Here is a 21,025-nt window from a genome sequence, read left to right as displayed (position 1 = left end):
AGGAGAATCACTTGAAGCCGAGAAACAGAGGTTACAGTAAGCCAAGATCATACCACTGTACTCCAACCTGGGCAACAGAATTAGACTCTGTCTCAAAAACAAAAACAAAACAAAACAAAAAAACACCTAATACAGCACATTTTTAAAGTAAGAAAAAGAAGTGAGATTATTTTATCAACATTTTAAAAGTATATCCAAAGTATTATTTCAACATGTAATCAATACACAAAATTTTAACTTTAATTAATGAGATACTTTAAATTATTTTGTGTTTTTCATACTAAATCTTTGAAAGCTGGCATGTATTTTATACTTACAAAACATCTCAGTTTGGGTCAACCACATTTCAAGCACTCAGGAGCCACATGTGGCTAGTGGTGACCGCGTTGGGCAGCACATGTGTAGACATTTAATGGGCTGTTACCATATACCTGCATCACCTCCGCTTCAGTGCCCAGCATGTGGTAGGTGCTCAGAGGAATCCACAATTCCTGAAGTTACAAAGGGTTGATAGTCACTGAGCACTTACGGTGAGCAAGACCTGTGCAAAACCCTCACTTGAGCCTCACTATCTCCCTATGAAGTGGTCATTACTGTGAACATTCTCTCCGCTTTACAGATGAGTAAACTGAGGTGCAAAGAGTCAAGGCTCTGCAGTCCAGACCCTGGGCTATGACCTGCTCATCCATCCACTCTAGGAATCTGAGGCCCACCCAGCATCCCACCACATCCAAAAGCCCCCTCTTCTCTTCACACACAACCCAAGTGACCCCAACCCAGAGTGACTTTAAGAAGCCCTACACAAACGCCCATGAAAATGTCTCCTAGGCCTTAAGAGGGGGTGATGTCATTACTTCCCTGCCCCCTCTTTTCTCCTTTCCCTCCTAAGGACTGACCCATCTCTAACCAGGGTCCTCTCTTTTTCTAAATCCCTTAAAAACAATTTGATCTCAGAATGAAGCTTCTGATAACTTGCAGTTGAGGGCATAGGGCCGCAGATGTCCAAATTCAATGGGGCCTTGGGCCACCAGATCCCTGTCACCTCAGGGACCATCATGGTGCAACTCTGCTGTAGAGAAAGAAAAATGGAAGCCCAAAGCAGTGTCTCTCCAGCATACACTTTGAATTTCCTGTCGTATTTAGTCCAGAATCTTTCTTCAGATAACGTGGCCCCTTCTGAGGCTGCAAAAATGGAATTCGCTCAACATCCATCTGCCACAGATGGATAGTGTACCTTCCTCATACTCTGCACCATGCATGGGTCCTGTCCAGGTAGGGTCACCACCCTCCTAATCCAAGCTGGGCCAGGGTCCTCGGCTGCCTTCTACCCCTCGTTCCCATAGACTGTCAACTCAGAATGAAGAAGGCATTCTTTCTGAGGTGTGAGATGGGTGTTTCTCTGTTAGTATGGAAAGACCCCACCAGCAAGGTGGGCCAGCCTAGACCCCATCCTTGTCCTCCCCAGGGCCAACATGTATCCCAATGTCATGTGCAACCCCCACAATGTGCCAGTCCGTGCCATAGTCCTTTGGTTCTTAGGCCCTCTGAGAGTTCATTCATTCACTCATATGTTCATTTGACACCAACCTGAAGTCTCCCAGATGCCCATACCCAATACTCATCATTCTTTCACATTCCTTTCTCCTTCCTTGGGTTCTGATCATGATCATATACAACTGTCACTCTGAGCAGGAGACCTTTAAAGGTTAAAGAGATTTTTTAAGCTTCTTCCAAATTTAGGTGACTATAGAGGCTTCATCTGTAAAACTTTATATTCTGATAAATATGCCATTACCTATATAAAGAAAACTTGAAAAGTTGAAAAAAAAATACAATAAAACTTCTGCAAAATTAGGCTCAGTTTATGTGCTGGGATGAATAGGATGAACTCCTATTCATCCTTCAAAACCCTCTCTGGACATGCCCTGCTGGAGAAAGCCTTTTCCAAGCCTCCCACATGGGGTTCATGAATCTCTGAGTGACATCCATACCTTGTACCGCCATGGGTTACTGGGCATATTCCCTTCACTTTTAACTGTCAACGTACTTGTCCATCCACTCCTATTCCCTCTTTCTAGACTGTATTTTAAGAGCAGGATGATTCATGATCTCCATGACAACTGGAGTCAGAGACACTTTTTGACGGCACATCCTTGTATACTTCATCTCCCCGAGCCTATTGCCTCATCTGGGACATGGGATGAATCTGCCCTGGCATGAGGTTGCCCTGAGGATTAAATGAGAAAATATTAGTCTGTAAAGTGCCTAGTACTGAGTGTGGCTCTCGATTCATGGCAGTTTTATTACCTAGATCCTCCGCTTCTGCCACATAATAGGAGCTGAATACATCTGTTGAGTTGGAATGAAACGGTTTGAATTGCCTGCACCTATATGGTGTCCTTTGGTTACCAGTGAGGGGTGAATCCAGGTCTCTGAGTCAGTCCCAGGGAAGCAAATTTCCTCCATGGTCATTCTATCCTGTAGACGGGTCACAGGAAGTGGAAGCACCATGTCTAACTCTGAAGGGTCTGGAAGATGTGTCCTACCAAATGCCAATGGAAAGGTGTCACCAGGTGTCAGAAGGGGGCTGGCAATGCCTGTTCCCGCTCTGTGCCTAGCACTGTGCTCAGGAGTCTTCCCATAGACAGCTCTGTGGGGTCATAACACTCTTTCTGTCCACTCTACAGCCAAGAAAACTGAGGCTCAGAGAGAGTACACTGCCTACCACCTGGAGACCCAGTGCCCGCAGAGGTTTTTCCACTCAAGATTCCAGCCCCAGTGACAAAGCAACTATGGCGGGTAATCTTCCTAAATGTGTTCTTTGCTCCTGAGATAGGGAATTTCCTGGATGTCATTAAACATTTTACCAGCTTAATGCCAGTCTGGGGAGCTTCTGTTAACACGCTGCGTTAGTGTGATGTTTTCCGGGGTAGAGTCATTGGAGACATGTGTAAGCTATTTGCCTCCACACTGAGTGGCCGCACTGCAGCTCTCAATCTGCCGCCATCATTTCTGCTTCATCTTCCTGCTCCAACCTGGCATCGGGCCCACCTACATTAGCCCTCTGGTCTGCTGCGGGCTGTGAAAGAAGGTAACTGCACCTGTTATAATTATGTGTAAAATAAGAGTTCAGACCTTCTGATTCAGCAGTCTAGCACAAGGCCAGAAATCTGGAGTTAACAAGAGCCCTTAAGTGTTTCTGCGGCCAGGGTTCTGTGGACCATGCTTTGAGAAACACTGAGAGGTAAAGGTCCAAAAGGGAAGAACAGGGAGGGTCTGTAATGGCCTCAGGTCTGAGGCTGCAGATGCTGGAGTGAAGCCACTGCCCAAAGCGTGGCCCATAGGCAAACCGATCCTTTTACAGGGCTGGTGCTCACAGTGAGCTTCCAGCTAGATGTTACTTGCTCCACTCTAGAAACAAAAAACTAGGGGCTTAAGCCAGTTAAGCTGCTTGCCCAAGGTTCGTGGCTGTAAGTAGAGGAAGCAGCATGCGCCCCAGGACAGCGCGACTCCAGACTGCCATCAGCTGCCCTGTGGTCAGATCATGGTGCTGATGTTGATGCTTTATGCTTATGAAGCACTTCCTACATGTTGTGTCCAACACATTGTCTCCAATAACCACCCCATGAGCTAGACCCCTTTCAAAGATGAGAAAACGCTGGAGCTGAGAAGCTGCATAACTTGCAGGAGGTTCCCAGGCTTACTAGGAGCTGAAACTCAACACTAGAACTCAGAAGCGTAAGCATCACCCTACACAGCCACTTGGGGGGCACTTCCCTTGCCCCTCCCTCCTACATGAGTCAGATACAGGGTTCTTGGCTCCCAAAGGATCTTTCCCCCAAGGAGACGTTGGGCAATGTTCAGAGAGTTTTTTTTTTTTTTTTTTTTTGGTTGCCACAAGGGTGGGAGGTGCTACTGGCACGTAGTGGGTGGAGGTCAGGAATGCCGTTCAACCTCCTAAAATGCCTAGTTGCCCCCCTTACACTCCAGCAAAGAATTAACAGGCCCAAAATGTCAATAGTGCCAAGGCTGAGAAATACTGAAATGACCCAACTTAGAACAACATCAGTACACACACACAGACACACACACACTACAGCATCCAAACCTACACCCGTACATCCCATAGAATCTGAAGAGATTGATGTAAAAAGGGGATAGAGTTGGGGGGAAACAAAGCAAGCAAGCCCCACCCACAAATATACCACAGTCACCATTAACGTCATATTTATTGTTATTTAACTGCTCAGGAAAACATATACAGGTATATACAATATGCAGGAATACAGAAGACTGCACTTTACATATTTTTTTTAAAAAAGAAAGAAAAAAATAACACTCAATTTCATGAGCTATTGTCACAGTCTTCCAACCAAGCATTTCAGAAATGAATTTCTTTTAAGAGTCAAAAAAGATTACAGGATTGCCTAACACACAGCAGAGTTAAGTTTTCATATTTTACATGTGCAATAACATTTTCGTTTTCTTTTCTAAAGAGTTTGCTATGCAGTACTGATTACCAGTGTTCGGAGTCTAGTGTGTTGGGTGTGTTTTTCATTTACTTTTATTCTTTCCATTAAACCAAATTTAATGAAATAACATCCTTTTGCTTAAGGCTATTTTTAAAGCTGTTTCATTCTGGGGGTCGTGGGGAGCGAGAAAGTTTTTAAAACTTCAGGGGTTTCCGAGGTTGCCAGGACCATGAGCTAATTGGCAAAGTGTTGATGACTCAACGCTGGGAAAGTCAAAGACAGAAGTTAAGACACTTTGCTCCCCGGCCTTAAGCAATTAAGGAGAAATCATTCCTGTTTCAAAAGTAAAATGATGAAGCTCTCAAACAGCTGTACACTGCAGAATCAGAGCGGTCACGGAGTTTTGTCCAGAATACGGTCAACTCTCCCACAGCCCACAGTGGGGGAAAATTCTCTTCCCTTTCCATTCCTTTTGTAGCAGAACGCAGGAACTGCCTCGGCTCATACCTTTCTCGCTGATCAATTCATGCCACCTGCTTTGTCTGCCCTCTGAAGCCGGGGTTTGCCCCAGGTCAAGACTGCCCAGGCGAGAACCGCAGACTCAGACCCCAGCCAAAAGGGCCGGCAGAAGGAAAGAGGGGAGAAGGGAGGGGAAAGAGTGAGGTTTTTCTGAAAGCTCCTCTCCCTTTGCTGAAGAGTTCTTTGAAATAAACAATGTGGGTGTTGTATGGTGAGCCCAGAGCCTTCAGGTCACTTGCTAAAAAAAGCCCGGATCTGCAAACTCTGAGGACCTGGAGGGGGTGGAGGAGCTCAAAGTGGAGCGTTTTAGTAAGACAGGCTCGATAACAATAACTGAAATTAAATATAACCATCACCGATTTGGGTGAAGTGGTATCAGTCACTTCTTGTCTAACCCACCCGGGAATCTATATGCCCCCCACCACAAGCCATAAATGGCTTTTGCAGGCATCAACAGCACCCAAAAGTGCCTGTCCATGCCAACCACCACTCATCTCTGCTCAAAGCAGTTATTCCTTTGTGAGATGCTTGGGACATGGCTCTAGTTTTGCAACAGGGTAAGATTCCATCAAAAGTTGGGGAGGGGGCAGAAGAATTCCAGGGTTCAAAACTAAAAGGCATAGGAATCAAAGTCATTTTGTTATATTCTCTTTCTTCGTCCTCTAGCCCTCGGGAGTCTGCAGATCCCTGCAAAGAAAGACACCCAGGCTCAGAGAAGGCTGAGCAGGCTGAGCAAGAGGGTGCCTCATCCGGGGGTGGGGTTGCCCAGGTTGGACTGGGGATGGAATGGGAGAGGTGGAGGAGATACACACAGTCCCCTCCTTCTTCCCTGGGATGCCCGGCCAGGAACAGCTTTCAGAAAAGGGAAAGGGCTGAGAACTCAGCCTCCTCCAACTCCAGCGCCCGAGGCACAGCTGGCCTGACTGCAGCAAGGACAGCAACCTGGCTCCAAAGACTGCAGGCTGGGAGCACACCATCCCCCATGCAGACCAAAGGCTGCTTAGCACAGCGTGAAAATGCAGGGCCTGGGCATTTGCGAGGAGGCCCAGAAAAGGAGAGAAAACACTACTGTCGAACATTCCAACTCCTTCCCACAGAGCAAAGCTGGACACGTCCTCACGTCCATCGCAGAGAGGGGCGGCTTCCAGCAGGAGAAGAGAGAACCCAAGTGGAAGGGAACTGAAGGCTGAGCACTGTGTTTGCAGGAACGAAAATATATTTTCTTAGGGAACAGACAAAACAAAATCCCAGGCGGAATACCTAAGGGGGGCATTCACTGTTTGGCTCCTGCCTAACTGATGACACTTGGGTGTCAATATATAATATTGTGAAGACAATTTGACTTTCACCCGGCAATATTCCAGAACTACTATTCTCCAGGATTTCCATTTTAATAAGCAGTGAACAAAGCAAAAAGAAAATAAAAGGGGAGGGGGGAAGAAAAGGAAAAAGAATAAAAAAGAAAGCAACTCTTGTCTTATTATGAAATAACAATACTTGGACATACAGCAGCATGAAAATAAAACAAGGAAAGAGGTCATCTAAAAAATGTATGCCAAGATTACCGAAACATGGGGAGTATCTAGAGGAAAAAGGCTTAAGCAAAAGTTTGCTAACTGCAGAAGGGTTAACACTGGTAACATACTGTGGCAGACAAGTTTCTTTTTTAAAAAAACTTTTGAGGTTCCCCCCCCATTTTAAATTAACCCTTTCCGGTCCATATGCCACTAAGCAGGTACCAACCTAGAGAAAAAAAAAAAAATCATACACTCAGCAATAGTGGCCCTTTCAAATTAACAGAGGGGTGGGGTCAGGTTGAGGGGGAAGGAGACAGAGAAGGGGAGGGGAAGGGCCTGGTAGAGGAGGGGGTCTTTCTTGTCATTCAAGTTAGGGCGGCCACAAATGTCCCGAATCTGTTGGAGATGTCAGAATGCAGGGACCGCCAGGTGGGCACGGAGGCCCGAGCCTTGGCGTCACCCACGTCGTCTGTGCAGTGGACAGACAGGCACTGCAAGTGGCTGCCAGGCTGGGTTGCTGAGGCCTTGTTTGCCGGGAGGTCGTGGGCTGTGGAGAGAGAAGGAAGAGAGGACATTAGTGGCATGCTCATCTCTGAGGGACACCATAATGGGGGCCAAAGTGGCAGAGGCATACAAGAGAGGCACCGTCCACGCCCTCTTTCCATGGCTAAAGCTGGTCCTGGAGGATCTAGAGATGTTGTTTTGAATCCTCCTGCTGTTACCTCTGATTCATCTGTGAGATCTCAGCCAAGGGAAGACCCACCCTGTTGGGCCTCAGTTTCCCCACTGGGAAATAGGAAAGTGAGGCAGGATAAACTCAAGAGTTTGCCCATCTCTGATGCACCAGAGTTCCCAAAAGATTAACTGGACATGATCTAAGTCAGGAATGCTTCCTGGAGGAGGGGCATCTAAACTGGGCATCAAAGGATGTGTAGGAGTTCGCCACATGCCGTGAAAGGGTGGAGGGGAGGATTGTCTGGGTCCAGAACACAGCCTGTTTGTGTGTCATCCTCTGGACAGACATTTGCTCACGGTCTACCATGAGCTGGGAACTTTCTTAAAATGTGCCAGACTGCATACCAACTCCAGGAGTAAGGATGATCACCTCTGCTTTATAGCTAAGAAAACTGAGACTCAGAGAGGGAAAATGACTTGCCCCAAGTCACATAGGAGAAAGTGTGGAGTCACAGCACCCTTCCCAGAGGAGCAGGAAGGATGGAGAAGGTGCCTGTGGACACCCAGCTTGGCACAGCTGAGTCACAAAGGCTAGAAACCCACAGCTCCCCAAGCCCCAAGTGCTCCCCAATCCTCAAGCACTCCCCAAGCCCCAAGCACTCCCCAGGACTTTCCAATTGCTCCCTTTTCAGCCCCCTCCCACCTCTGAAGGTTCTGCCCCTCACTGGTGTGCAGGGGCTGAGGCTCCATGGAAGTGACTTTGAGAGTGGGGACATGGGAGAGGAGGAGCCCTTCAGGACACCTGCCTATGTCTTTCATTCCCTCCTATGCTCTGGCCATAGCTTTCTCAGACTCCATTTTACAGATGAGAAGTCTGAGCCCCAGAAAGGCACAGAAACTTTCCTGGGGTCACACAGCTCCAACGTAACAGCTGAGAGAATCCAGTTCTAGCTCCACAAAGGGACCCAAGGCCAGTCCCCTCCTCTGAAAATGGGGGTGTCTGCCCGGCTCATGCACCTCCTTATGATGGCTAGTCAACTAGGCTGTTGATATGTACAAGGTGTTTGTATAAACTATAAAGTGCTGTCTTCACAAGGACAGAGGGTGAAGTGTTCAGAGCAGGAAAGACAGAGAATCTGAGCTCCCCGGTCAGACCAGCACAAAAGCACCATTCTCAGCTGCTACATGAAAGGACTCTGGGTGCCTGGGGTGGGGGAGTCTATTCCTCTCCCATACCCTTAATGAAAATCCCCTGATCCCCCTTCTCATTGAGTCACACAATGCCAGAAAGCACCACAGATCACAGGGATGTCTGTGTTAAATGTGCTTGAGGAGAAAGGAGTCTGACAACCATTCACATCTTAGTATAAATTAGACCAGAGCAGGCAATTTGCAGGACTTCTCATTTACGGCTACCATGTGACCACTGGCTCTGTCCTGAGACCTGCCATATGTCAATGAAGACTCTCATTATTCTCATTTCCTAGAGTCTGACTTTAGAGTATGCCCACGGTCACACAGCCTGGAAGGGACAGAAAGCTGGGTTTGAATATGGGCTGATGTTGAATTTCTGCCTCAGTAGAAGTGAAAAAAAGCTGAGATTGGGGGCGGGGGGCTCTGCTCCAGGTGAGGGAGCACACCCAGATACTGAACTCCACGACCGGCCTGCCCTCAATCCTCTGTGCAAGCCCAGCCAAGGGCCCTGTGCCAGGCAGGAGTCACCCGCCCGCCCTGCCCTCTGGGATTAAGCAGGAGGCCTCCCCCAGGAGCTGAGCCACTGCGTGCAGAGAAAATCCTCCCAGAGGGATGGGCCCAGGCAGTTGAGGACAGGCCATGACTAACTGGGCTTGGGGCCCCCACCCTGGAGCCCCAGAGACACCTTGCTTTGGGATCTGCATGCTGGGAGGAGCTGGAGCTGGGGAGGAAGGCGCCTTCCTTGGCCACTTCATTCATTCATGCAATTAACATGCCTTTATTGAGGACCTTCTATATGCCAGGCATGGTACAAGCCTGCGGATCTAGCATGGAACAGGATAGACACTGTCCCCACCCTTCTCCTGGAGCTGATGGTGAGGCCCGGAAACAGTATCTCTTTGTGACCAAAGCACAGTCACTTTGGAGTCACAGCCCCACTACTATGTGGCCAAGGCTCTTCTGGACCTCAGTTTCCCCACTGGTAAAATGGGGATGACGTCATCTCCCCTGGGGCCTTGTAATGGCCTGGCACACAGAGAGACCCCCAAACAGTGCTGCTGGGGCTGTCTTTCGTATCTGGGAGGGTCAGGGGTGAGGGGGGCCTTGCAGCCACTTAGAAGCCCCTAAAGCCCCATTACTTCCTGGGGCCCAGCCAGGTGGGCATGTTCCTGGCCATGAAACAGAAGTCTTTGCCCCATTTCACAGAAGGAGAAACTGAGGTTCTGAATCCAAGGTTTCAAAGCTAGTTCGTAGTGGTGAAATCTGGATGTTGTTAATACCCCACCCAGGGCTTCCTGGAGAGAAGGTACCCCAGGAAGCTTAAGGCATCAGAGGCAGGGTTTCCAGGAACATGGCAGGCCCTGGATTCTGGCAATACTGAGGCACAGTGCCCGAACCTTTGCTCTTGAACCCATGCTTGCCTTGTTCCCAGTGACCCCTCCACCCTCCCCTGCTTAATATCTCCAAAGGAATTTTATTCCAGCACTGCAAGATCTGGATTGGCGGGGGTGGGGTGAGGGAAGTAGTACCTACCACAGAGAGAGAGAAAAAGAAAGAAAATCTGAAAGGGGGATATTTCCCCAACTTTGCACACATTATCTCAAGGAATGAACACAGCAATGCTTGTGCCCACTTTACAGATGAGGAAACAGACTCCGAGGGATAAAGCTCCTTGCCAAAGGAGAGAGAAACTCTTTGCTCTGGGGCTGCAAGCACCCAGAAGGTGAAAGAAAATTCCTGAGCAACACACCGGGCAGAGGAAGCTGCGTCTGCCAAGCAATGGGTAAGACAGACGCAAATGGCCAGATTTTCTAAAGATGCTTTCAGACATGAGCGTGCGGTGCGCTAATGCCAGAAACCATTGCCGTTCTTATTAGGGGTGGACTTAATGAGGGCGTCCCAGGCACACAACTGAACACTTCCATGTATTATCTAACTCCATCCCCCAGCAAGCCCATCAGTGGGGGGGCCCCTTCTCCCCACCCTGGCAGGGCCACCCTGGGCTCAGAGAGGGCGAGAGGCTTGCCAGATGTCACAAAGCATGGGTGCAGGATTCCCCAGCCTCCGCCTAGAATGAGCAAAAGAGCCTACCAGTCTGGTATCCACAGGGAACATTTTTAAGAGAGAATATTATTCTTCAGTTCTTGACAACCCAAGCATGACTGAACTCATCCTCCCGCCGGATTCATTCCAGCTAGGGGGACCTAACACGCCCTCAGACCGCGGCTCCCCAGGGCTGCCGAGTCGCTGCCGATAAATCAGTCTCATGGAAGCCGCCTCAAGTCACGGCCTGCCCCAGCTCCAGAGAGGCCCTCAGTCTCCACTCCTCGAGGCGGCAAGCATGCCAGCCCCCACACCAGGACCCAGAGATAAAACCACCCCCTTCCCAAGCTCCCAGGGTTGAGGGAGACCCTGGAGTCACTCAGCGCCCGGCACTGGCAGACACCACAGAACCCAGTGGGTGCTGTTCTGTTTTCCACTTGATTATCAGCCTCCCCCATCAGACTGTGGCCATGTGGAGAGGGGCAGGTTTGGCCTGTTCACCTCTGGATCCTGCATGCGCTGGGCCCTCAGTTGGGTCCAGTGCACTGACTATGAAGCGCCCTTCATCCCCATTTGACAGATGAGAAGACTGAGGCTTGAAGGGCCAGGAGCTACCCACGGGTCACCCAGGGTCAGGTCACCAGCTCTAGGGGTGTGGCTCTCTCCTCTCAGCCCAGGATTCCCAGCTGGTCAGGCCAGGGTGGAATCCCAAATGCCCTGTACCTGGGCAGCTCCTGTCTGCAGAGCCACAGTTTCCTCATCTGCAATTTGGGGATGGTGATTCCTGCTGAGTCCAGCTAACAGCAGCGTGGGGCAACCTCACAAGAGACTGGCAATACCATGTACATGTTGGGGGGTCAGTCCCAGAGGCTGGGGCAACGTCGTCTCAAAACAGATAACCTTTCGTGTGCCTCACTTGATTCAGGCAGCACTGGGCGGGGACGGGGGGGGGGGGTGAGGGGGGGGGCCTCTGGTTCTTGGGGACTGATGGACACGCCTGCCCAGCAAGGAAAGACTGAAGGACGGTTTTTAAGGACAGATACGATCAGAAAGAACCACCTCACGCCCCATGCCCAGGGTCAAGGCCCAGAGCTGAGACAGACACCCCTGCTGTTTCTCCTCCCAAAAGCACTTCTCAGCTTTTCTTCATGGCACAAATCCTTGCTGATCTTCCAGCCTCTTCCTACTACCCCGTCACCCCTGCCCTGAACACCACAGCATTTCTTCTGGTCATCATGCTGCAGAGGTTCAGGCTGCCCCCTGCTCACCCCGCTGCAATCACAAGACCCACGTCGGACTCTGTCTTCCAAACTTCTCCATCCACAATGGAGACAGTAAGTTCCATTAAGGGAAGGAGAGAACCAGGAGCAGGTGCCAAAAAAAGCAATTGCGTGAATAACTCCAAGTCACTCCATTTCTCTTACAGGGTTCAACGATGATAGCGGCCACCATTCGTGGAGCAAGGAACTTTTGGGCACATCGCTTCATCTCTCAGAACCTTGGCTCTACGAAACGGGGAAAATAATAGGACTGGCCGTCATGGAGGCAGTTAGGAGAATTTAGTGAAATGATCCATGCAAAATGCTTAGCACGTGGGGCGCTCCTGCCAACACTGGCTCTGAGTACAGCCTGTCGATGTTGTTGGCCAGCCGGCAGGTGACAGTGGGGACCTGCAGGGCTGGGTCCACGGAGGGCTGAGTGACCCTTCTGCAGGCTGTGCCTGGGGTGAAGGGAGAATGGAAAAGAGGGGACGTTTACCTGGGGATGATGCATTTTAAATTTTGCTTCTAGAGATGCCACCCACCCGTAGAGGGGGCCGAGTTTTCTTTTTTTCTTTAAAGTCAGCAAAATAGGCCTCATCATCACCCTGCTCTGCACTAAAATCCCCGGACCAGGTTTCCATGTGGGTGAGCCACGTGCTCAGGCGTCGTGAGCCGGGCGGAGGTGGCTGCCACCTCCCACGCCAGGCAAAGGGCTGCCTTGGTGGTTCTCCCAGCCACAGTTCCACCACTGAGCCCCAGGGAAGGAGACTCCTGACCCAGCCACCTCCTGCCCCGCTGCCTACCTGAGGGAAAGCCAGGGGCATTTGGGGGGAAGGACAGAGCCCAACAATTGCCCATATCAAGGGCTCCCTGGGTACTCCCCCAGAGCATGGCCCAGGCCAGGTGCTAACCTCTTCTGTCATATGGGAAGAATAAAAGAACCTACCTCACGGGCTGCTAGAAGGATTAAGTGAGATGATAGCTGGAAAGCCTTCAACATACGGTGAGCCCTTTGTCAAAAAAGGGTAGCTGCTCTGACACTTACCATTCTTCTGTTGTTGCTGTTGCTGTTTTTCTTTTAGAGACAGAGTCTCACTCTGTCACCCAGGCTGGAGGGCAGTGGCACAAAAAAAAGAACTCACTGCAACCTCAACCTCCTGGCGTCAAGCAATCTTCCCACTTCATCCTCCCAAGTAGCTGGGACTATAGGTGCCCACTACCATACCTGGCTAATTTTTTAAAATTTATTTTGTAGAGATGAGGATCTCACTATGTTGCCAAGTCTAGTCTTGTATTCCTGGGTTCAAGCAATCCTCCCATCTCAGCCTCCCGAAGTGCTGGGATTACAGGGGTGAGCCACCATGCTTGGCCACATTTTTCCTTCTAATCCCCTAACCTGGTACTACTGTTGCTCTTTACAGATGAACTGAAAGACGGTCCAGAGAGTCAGAGCCTGATCAAGGTCACACGGAGTCAGAGGCAGAGCCAGGCCTGCAATCCAGCCTCTGGTTTTCGTTTTGTTTTTTGTACAGATGGGGTCTTGCTATATTGCCCAGGCTGGTCTCAAACTCCTGGGCTCAAGTGATCTGCCCACCTCAGCCTCCCAAAGTGCTGGGATTACAGGCGTGAGCCACCACGCCCAGCCCACTGTTACTGTTCTTGGCACTGGAGGCAGCCAGAGCTAGAAGTGCCATGTGCTAGCTTCGTGCCATGGGGCAGTTTCTTCGTCCCTGTGGGTGCTGGAAGCTGCCGAGGCTGGGGTCAGGGTGCAATCCCAGGCCGAGCCAGAGAATGAGAATTCCGGGCGTATTTTTAACTCGGAGCTTATGTAAGAAGCAGTGTGGGCCCCAGCACACAATAGCGGATGACTCTCGCCCAACTCACCCTCGCTGGATTCCGACAAAGGGAAGTGTATTTTGGTTTTTCCTTTATTTGGACCTGGTGCGGGGAGACATTGGGTTCTGTGACAGCTGCCACTCAACTGGGGGGCTGGGCGATGGGCCTGGAAGCTGAGGCAGGTCTGGTGGCCACAGGGCTGAGCCACCACCTCTTGGAGCCTTCGTGCTACAGCCTGGGAGTCCCTTAGCCCCCCCGCCCCACACTTATCTGTGACCCCCAGACCTTGGCAGCTTTTCTGTTCCTCACCTCCTTAGAAGGGCAGGGCCACTGCATCCAAGCCAGCCCCAGGCATTCCAGGTCACTCTTCACTCTTCCCCATCCCCCACAGTCAGCCCAGGCACCAAGGAGCGAAGAGGTTGCCTCCAAAGTCTGCCCACTTTTCTCCTGCCCCACTGCCCTACCCTGGCCCACACACCCACCATCTCCTGCCTGCAGCTGCCACCTTGCCTCACTGCTTACACACTGCCCTCCAAACCTGTGAGCTGGAGGAGTTTCCTGAAGCACCAACCACAGCAGGCCTCTCTCCTGCTTGAAACTTCCATGGCTCCCCAGTACCTCCTAGCTTTGCATGCCCTAGCCCGACTCCCTCTCAGGCCTCCAACCTCATCTCAGTGCTTTCTCCTGCACTGCAAGCCCCAGCTATACATTCCCTCAACAGAGTCCTGATCCTTCCACCTCCACACCTTTGCTGCTACGGTTTTTTCTGCCTAGCGCACCTGCCCCTCCCCACCCCAGGTGACTCCTGCCACCCTACCTGGCTGTCAGCCCCATGGCGATGTTTCCCCAATGCCCCTACTCTGAGATATGTACACTTCTCTCCCTGCTGGCAGACAGCACCCTGGCCCCGGCTACCATGATGGTAATGATACTGCTAGCTGCAGCCTGGCTGGCTTCAGGGACATGCTCACATATCTCGCTCTGGCAGAGGGGTGTTCTGAGGTCAGGGTCGCTCACCAACAGGCCACAAAACACAGAAAACATCACGGGGGACTTTGGAGTCAGATGGCCAAGGTCTGTATCCTGGTTCCTGGCATTTTTCCCAGCAGCTCAAGCTTAGGCAAGTCACTTTCCCTCTCTGAGCCTCACCTTCCTTCTCTGTGAAATGGGAAGGGGATAAGGTTCCATTGTGCCTGGCATAAGGCAGGTGCCCAGGAAAATGCTACCAGCTATCAGGGCAGACAGAAGTCACAGGAGTAGACAGTCTTGCCCAGTAGAAAGTACAGTCACAGGCTTTTTTTTTTTTTTTTTTTTTTTTTTTTGGACAAGGTCTAGCTCTATTACCCAGGTTGGAGTGCAGTGGTATGATCACAGCTCACTACAACCTCTGCCTCCCAGGCTCAAGCAATACTCCCACCTCAGCCTCCCAAGTAGCTGGGACTACAGGCGTGCGCCACCACGCCCGGCTAATTCTTGTATTTTTTTATAGAGATAGGATTTCACCATGTTGCCCAAGCTGGTCTCGAACTCATAAGCTCAAGCAATCCACCTGCCTTGGCCTCCTGAAGCATTGGGATTATAGGCGTGAGCCACCGTGCTTGGTGGTCACAGGCTTTTGACTGCAGCGCTAAGACCTGTCTCCAAGAACGCACCACTGAGAATGTGGAGGACTTGACCCCTGTGGAGTTGGCCCCCCCCGGCCCAACTAGAACCCATTTGCAGGGCCCCACAACCCCAAGAACGACCCTGCCTTGGCTGCCTGTGCACACTTGATCCCTGGGCCACGTCCCCTTCCATAGAAAGATAGATGGGGCCTGGGAAACTCAAAGACTCTGGGCTCAGGGGCAGAAACAGCAAATCTCAGCCAGAAGTCAGAGATCAGAAAGAGGGTCTACATGGCCACCAACCAAGTGAGAAAACAGCAAATCTTAAACTTCACGGTTGGCCCCCACCCCAACCCTCCCATACACGCATCAGCTTAGAGGTTGTCTCAGCTCTGAGCTTGGAGATCTGAGTTCAAAGCCCACCACGGTCTGAATCTCAACTCTGCCCCTCACTAGCTCTGTGATCTTGGGCGGGTCTACTTGCTGAGCCTCAGTTTCCCTATCTGTAGAAGGGGATAACAATCCCTCTAGTGACAATGGCCTGGAAACCCTGAGGGCCAACATGCCCACGTGGCTCCCACCTACTTCCTGGCACACAGTAGGCACCTGGTAAGTATTTGTTAAATGTTTTAATGAATGGCTCACATTTTCATCTCAGCTCTGTCCCCTTGCTTGCTGTGTGATCCCCCTCTCTGGGCCTATTTGGCAAGTCACTAAAATGACTAGTGGTTTGGGTGAATGTATAACTCTCCCCACAAATCCCTTCTGTCCCTCTGGGGCAATCGGATTTCACATTTCAGCTGGGTGAGGTGGCTTACATATGTAATCCCAGCAATTTGGGAGGAACAGGTGGGAGGATAGCTTAAGGCCAGGAGTTCAAGACCAGCCTGACCCTGTCTCTGTAAAAAGCTTTTTTAAATTAACCAGACATTGGCTGGGCGTGGTGGCTCACACCTGCAATCCCAGCACTTTGTGAGACCGAGGTGGGCGGATCACTTGAGGTCAGGAGTTCGTGACCAGCCTGGCCAACATGGTCCCATCTCTACTAAAAATACAAAAATTAGTCGGGAGTGGTGGCGCATTCCTGTACTCTCAACTACTTGGGAGGCTGAGGCAGGAGAATCGCTTGAACCTGGAAGGCAGAGCTTGCAGTGAGCCAAGGTAACGCCACTGCACTCCAGCCTGGGCCACAGAGTGAGACTCCATCTCAAAGAAAAATATATATATATTAACCAGACATGGTGGTGCATGCTGGTAGTCCCAGCTGCTTGGGAGGCTGGGGCAGGAGGATCTATTGAGCCCAGGAGATTGAGGCTGCAGTAAGCTGGGATCATGCCACTGCACTCCAGTCTGAGTAACAGAGCAAGACCCTGTCTCTAAAAAAAATAAAGAAATATTTTACATTTGATATAGGCAAGAGGCTGGTCCAGGAGTTCTCCCTAAGTAAAGGCCACTGAGACACCTTGACCTGAGCTCAAGGAACCACCACCCACAACCCCAAGGATGGGGACTGAGGGACAGTGGCCAACAGCCTGAGTGACACTTCAAGCACCCCACCAGGGCCACGCAGAGCCCAAAGCAGGCCCAAGGGACCAGCCACTCCTTGGCCCAGCCCTGTGCCTGTGTCTCCTGCCCTTTCTCTCCCCCTCATCAGTGACAACTTCTAGCAATAATATCACCGTGGCAATCGAGAAAAAGAAAAAGGAAAACAGACCACGTCTCTGTGCCAGTCAGTTCCAGGGCGTGACCGTGAACATGGCCTGCAGGCTCAGTCGGTCTCAGTGAATGATCCCAACACCCAGTGGGAGAGAGGGCCCGACACACTAGCCCATTTTACAGCAGAGGACACTGAGCCTCAAGGAGGTGATGCCACAGGCCCAGGGTCACACAGCCAGCCAGTCGCAGAGCCAAGGTCACACCCAGAGATGTCTGATGTCACAGTATGTGGTTTTTATCAAAGTCGCATGAAAAAGGGAAACATCATTAGCCAAAGTGACTGGCTCAATCTCTCCCACCCCACCACCACCCCCAATTTCTCTCTTGCAAGCATTCTCCTCCTCTCAATCTGTCTCGATCTTGCTCGCTCTCTCTCTCCCTCAGGTCTTGCTCTTATTCACCCTCCCTCTGTCCATCATCCATCCTCTCTCTCTCCCTCTCTCTTCTTCTTCTTCTTTCTGCCCCTCCATCCATATCTCTCTCCCTCCCTCTCTCCTTCTCCCCCTCCCTCTTACTTCCTAATTCTTCTTATTTCTCTCTCTCTCTCTCTCTCTCACTTTTTGGGGAAAAAGAAAACAAGCCCGAGGCTCGCAGATGGGATGAGAACTTCCCAGGGTGACAGAGAAGCTGAGGACAAAATCCGACAGCCCCCCACCCCTTCAACGCTTCTTCCCTCACCACTGATGTCACTGAAGTTTCAGCTGCAACCTTCCCCCATCTGACAGGAGACGGCACACGGCGGGGACAGGGGCTCCTGGGGGCAGGGAGGGCCTGCATTCCCCTTCTGCCCTGGGCACAGAGCCAGGTGCAAAGACAGCCTCCCAACTCATGATAGGCGGGAGGGCCCTACAAGGCCCCCCCTTTCCAGGCCCCACGAGGGTGAAGCAGAGGCCTCGCGCCGGCCGCTGCAGCAGTGCAGTCTGGTGAGAGACTGGGCCAGGCCTCTGGAAGCCTTCGGAAATTAATTTGAGTTGACTTGGCTGAGGGCAGCTGTCATTTAGATTGAGAACTGGCCGAGGGCTCCACGGAGGAGAGGCTGCAAGGACATCATCGGAACCAGGCTGCCAGGAGCTGGGGGCAGGACCGGGAAATGCAGGAGGAGGCTGGGTCCTGGGGACCGTCCCTGGCCCTGAAGGAGGGGATGAGGTAGTGCGCGACAGCCACGGACAGCAGGATGGACAGAGCAGGCTCCTCGCACCAGGCCTGGGCGTCTCTGATTGGGCTCCTTGTCCTGGCACCTCCGGCCACGCAGCCAGTGACCTGTGACAGATGCAGCCCTGCACACCCCCGGGCCACTCCTGACCTGTATGCTGCTAAGATGTGACAGGCCCCGGGGGGCTGAGGGCTGGTCGCTCAGCCTGCACCTTCCTCCTGATAGCGGCGTTGCCAGGGTGCTTATGCAACAGCACAGCCCGTCAGTTCTGGGGAAATTCACTCCTCTGAGCCTCAATTTCCTCATCTATGAAATGGGGATGGAGACAGTATCGTTCTCATAGGAGGGAGGGCCCGGGGGCAGTGCAAGCACAGTGCTTAGCACAGTGCCAGGGACTGACTTCACCCCATAAATAGCAGCTGCCACTCCGGAGAGACTCTCAAATATAATAATAGTATTTGCTGGTAATACCGGTAATGCTGGTAATAGTGTCACCAGTAAGTACTATTATTATATTTGAGAGTCCCTCAGCCCTGTCTCCAGCGCAGTCCTCCCACTCTCTGTTTTCTTGCCTTCTTGCCCAAGATTCACCCACATAGTGTTAGACCACATACTGAGTGGCCCTGGGCAGGATGCTGTACCTCTCTGAGCCCCAGCATGCTCACATAGAAACTGGAGCAACTAAGCACCAGTGCTGACACCTCACTGAGCTCCTAGCATTCTGCCTGGCAAGTGGTAAGTCATTCAACAAATAATGATTTCTATTTATTAAAAACAAAAACAAAAACAAAAACAAACAAACAAAAAAAACAAGCAAACAAATAGAGGCCAAGTGCGGTGGCTCACCACTGTAATTCCAACACTTTGGGAAGCCGACGCAGGAGGATTGCTTGAGCCCAGGAGTTCAAGACCATCCTAGGCAACATAGCAGGACCCTGTCTCAAAATAAAAATAAAAAATAAAACATTAGCCAAGTGTGGTTGTGTGTGCCTATGGTCTTAGCTACTTGGGAGGCTAAGGTGAGAGGATCAGTTGAGCCTAGGAGTTCGAGGCTGCAGTGAGCTGTGATGGTGCTGTTGCACTCCAGCCTGGGTGACAGAGCAAGAGCTTATCTCGAAAGAAAGAAAGAAGAAGGAAGGAAGGGAGGGAGGGAGGGAGGGAGAGAGAGAGAGAGAGAAAAGGAAGGAAGGAAGGAAGGAAGGAAGGAAGGAAGGAAGGAAGGAAGGAAGAAGGAAGGAAGGAAGGAAGGAAGGAAGGAAAGAAAGAAAGAAAGAAAGAAAGAAAGAAAGAAAGAAAGAAAGAAAGAAAGAAAGAAAGAAAAGAAAGAAAGAAAGAAAGAAAGAAAGAAGGAAGGAAGGAAAGAAGGAAAGAAGGAAAGAGAAAGAAAGAGAAAAAACAACATTCACATTTATTTGGAATTAGAACCTCATTGCTTCCAGCCCATTGGAGGAAAAATGAGGTTCAGTGCAAGTCTGGATTTTTAAAACACACATTTTCAAAGTGCTGATACTTTGGGTGCAGGTCCTGTGGAGCACCTGCCTCATCCCCCCATCCATGGGTCTGCCAGGAGTTCTGGGGTGTTCTCCTGTGTCGGGTCAGCACAGCTGGCAAGGGGCCGGCTTACCCGCGTAAGTTCCCACGCACTGCTTCATCCCCGGGGAAGGGCTTTGCATAGGGGTCAGCTGGGCAGTCATGTACTTTGGAGACAGAGGCCTGGGTTTGAAATCCATCCCTGCCACTGTGGGGTTGTGGGATCCTGGATCAACCACTTTGACACCTCCATTGCCTCCTCTGAAAAATGGGTGTGGTCATTCCTTCCTTGCAAAGAGGGGGATGAATTGGTACCCAACCAACACTCAAAGTCCTGCTACCATTGTCAATTCCCCAAGCCTGGGCCTAGGGCAGCCTGGAGGAAGGGAATCCTCGTGAGGCCACTAACAACGTGGCAATGAGCTGATCACAGCCACACGTGTGCCTCCAGCCATGTGCTGGGCACTGAGCTCAGAGAGGGGAACCCAACAGAGGTCCCACCCCCAAGAGCTCCCACCCTATGGGAGAGGTATTCCAGCAAACATGAACCTGTAAAACAGAGCAGGAACTCCACCAGAGCAAAAGGCAGGCCTGTGTTGTGAGATCTGAGTGGAGAACTGGGGATCCTGGAAGACTTCACAGAGGAGGGGGTGTGCAAGTTGGGGGTTAAGAATGAGTAGCAAGCTCTGCGGGAAGAGAAGGCAAGAGGAGCACTCCAAATCCAGGCGTGACTCCTTCCAAAGCAAGAGACTGGCCCAGGGACCCTGATTTAGGGATGGGTGTGAAACGAGGGAAGAGGAGGCTGCAAAATTCAAGTGAAGTCAGTCACGGAGACCACTGGAAGAAGTTAGACCGTGTTCCTGCCACCAATGGGGAGCCAAGGAAGGCTTCTAAGCAGAGAAGGAGCATCGAGAATCCATCAAAATTAATAAAGAGGCTTGCACCTCATGCATCTAGCCTTGCCATAGAACACCTGACTTAGAAACATACTCCCATACTGAGAACCAAGTCCCTTGTATTCTCCAACTCTGAGCAAGGTGGGGGGAAAGAGTCCCACTTCCATGGGAACAGTACCTTGAGAGAGCTTGGGTCTCACTGGACTGGCCCAGTGCCCAAGGCAGCTTCTGAGTCAGATGCCTCTAACTTGGGGCCCCAAGAAATTCAGCTTAGTTCCTCATTCCAGCCCTGCCACATCTCAGGCGGTGACCTCTACAAAGGACTCCACCTCCCTGTGCCTCCGCTTCCCCTCTGCAGAATGGATGTGATCATCATGCTCTGTGCATTACATCACCAAGTCCTCTCTGAGGCTACAGGTAGGGAATCGGAAGCCTGAGAGGAATGGGGACCTGTGCCAGGTCATCCAACAGTGAGCAGAAGGGTTGAGGGCAAGTCACTTAATCTGTTTGTGTCTTGGTTTTCCCATCTGTGAAATGAGATCTTAGACCTACCGGGCAGGGCTGCCAGGAGAATGACATATGATAATATTAACAATAACATAATTACA

At 51.0% G+C, this 21,025-nt stretch overlaps 1 protein-coding gene across 1 annotated transcript in view; it reads right to left on the bottom strand.

Annotated features, from left to right (window-relative positions):
• Positions 1-4,210: 4,210 nt before the first annotated feature.
• Positions 4,211-21,025, bottom strand: part of MN1 (MN1 proto-oncogene, transcriptional regulator) — a 54,149-nt gene continuing 37,334 nt past the window's right edge. The window contains exon 2 of the mRNA XM_003905360.4: positions 4,211-7,055. Within this exon, the coding sequence (XP_003905409.1) occupies positions 6,874-7,055 (182 nt within the window). The 3' untranslated portion in view covers positions 4,211-6,873. The remainder of the gene's footprint in view (positions 7,056-21,025) is intronic.

Source organism: Papio anubis, chromosome 16, assembly GCF_008728515.1.
Source record: "Papio anubis isolate 15944 chromosome 16, Panubis1.0, whole genome shotgun sequence".
In the NCBI taxonomy this organism is placed as follows: domain Eukaryota; kingdom Metazoa; phylum Chordata; class Mammalia; order Primates; family Cercopithecidae; genus Papio; species Papio anubis.
The sequence above is the reverse complement of the archived record's forward strand: the minus strand, read 5'-3'. Positions and strand labels throughout refer to the sequence as shown.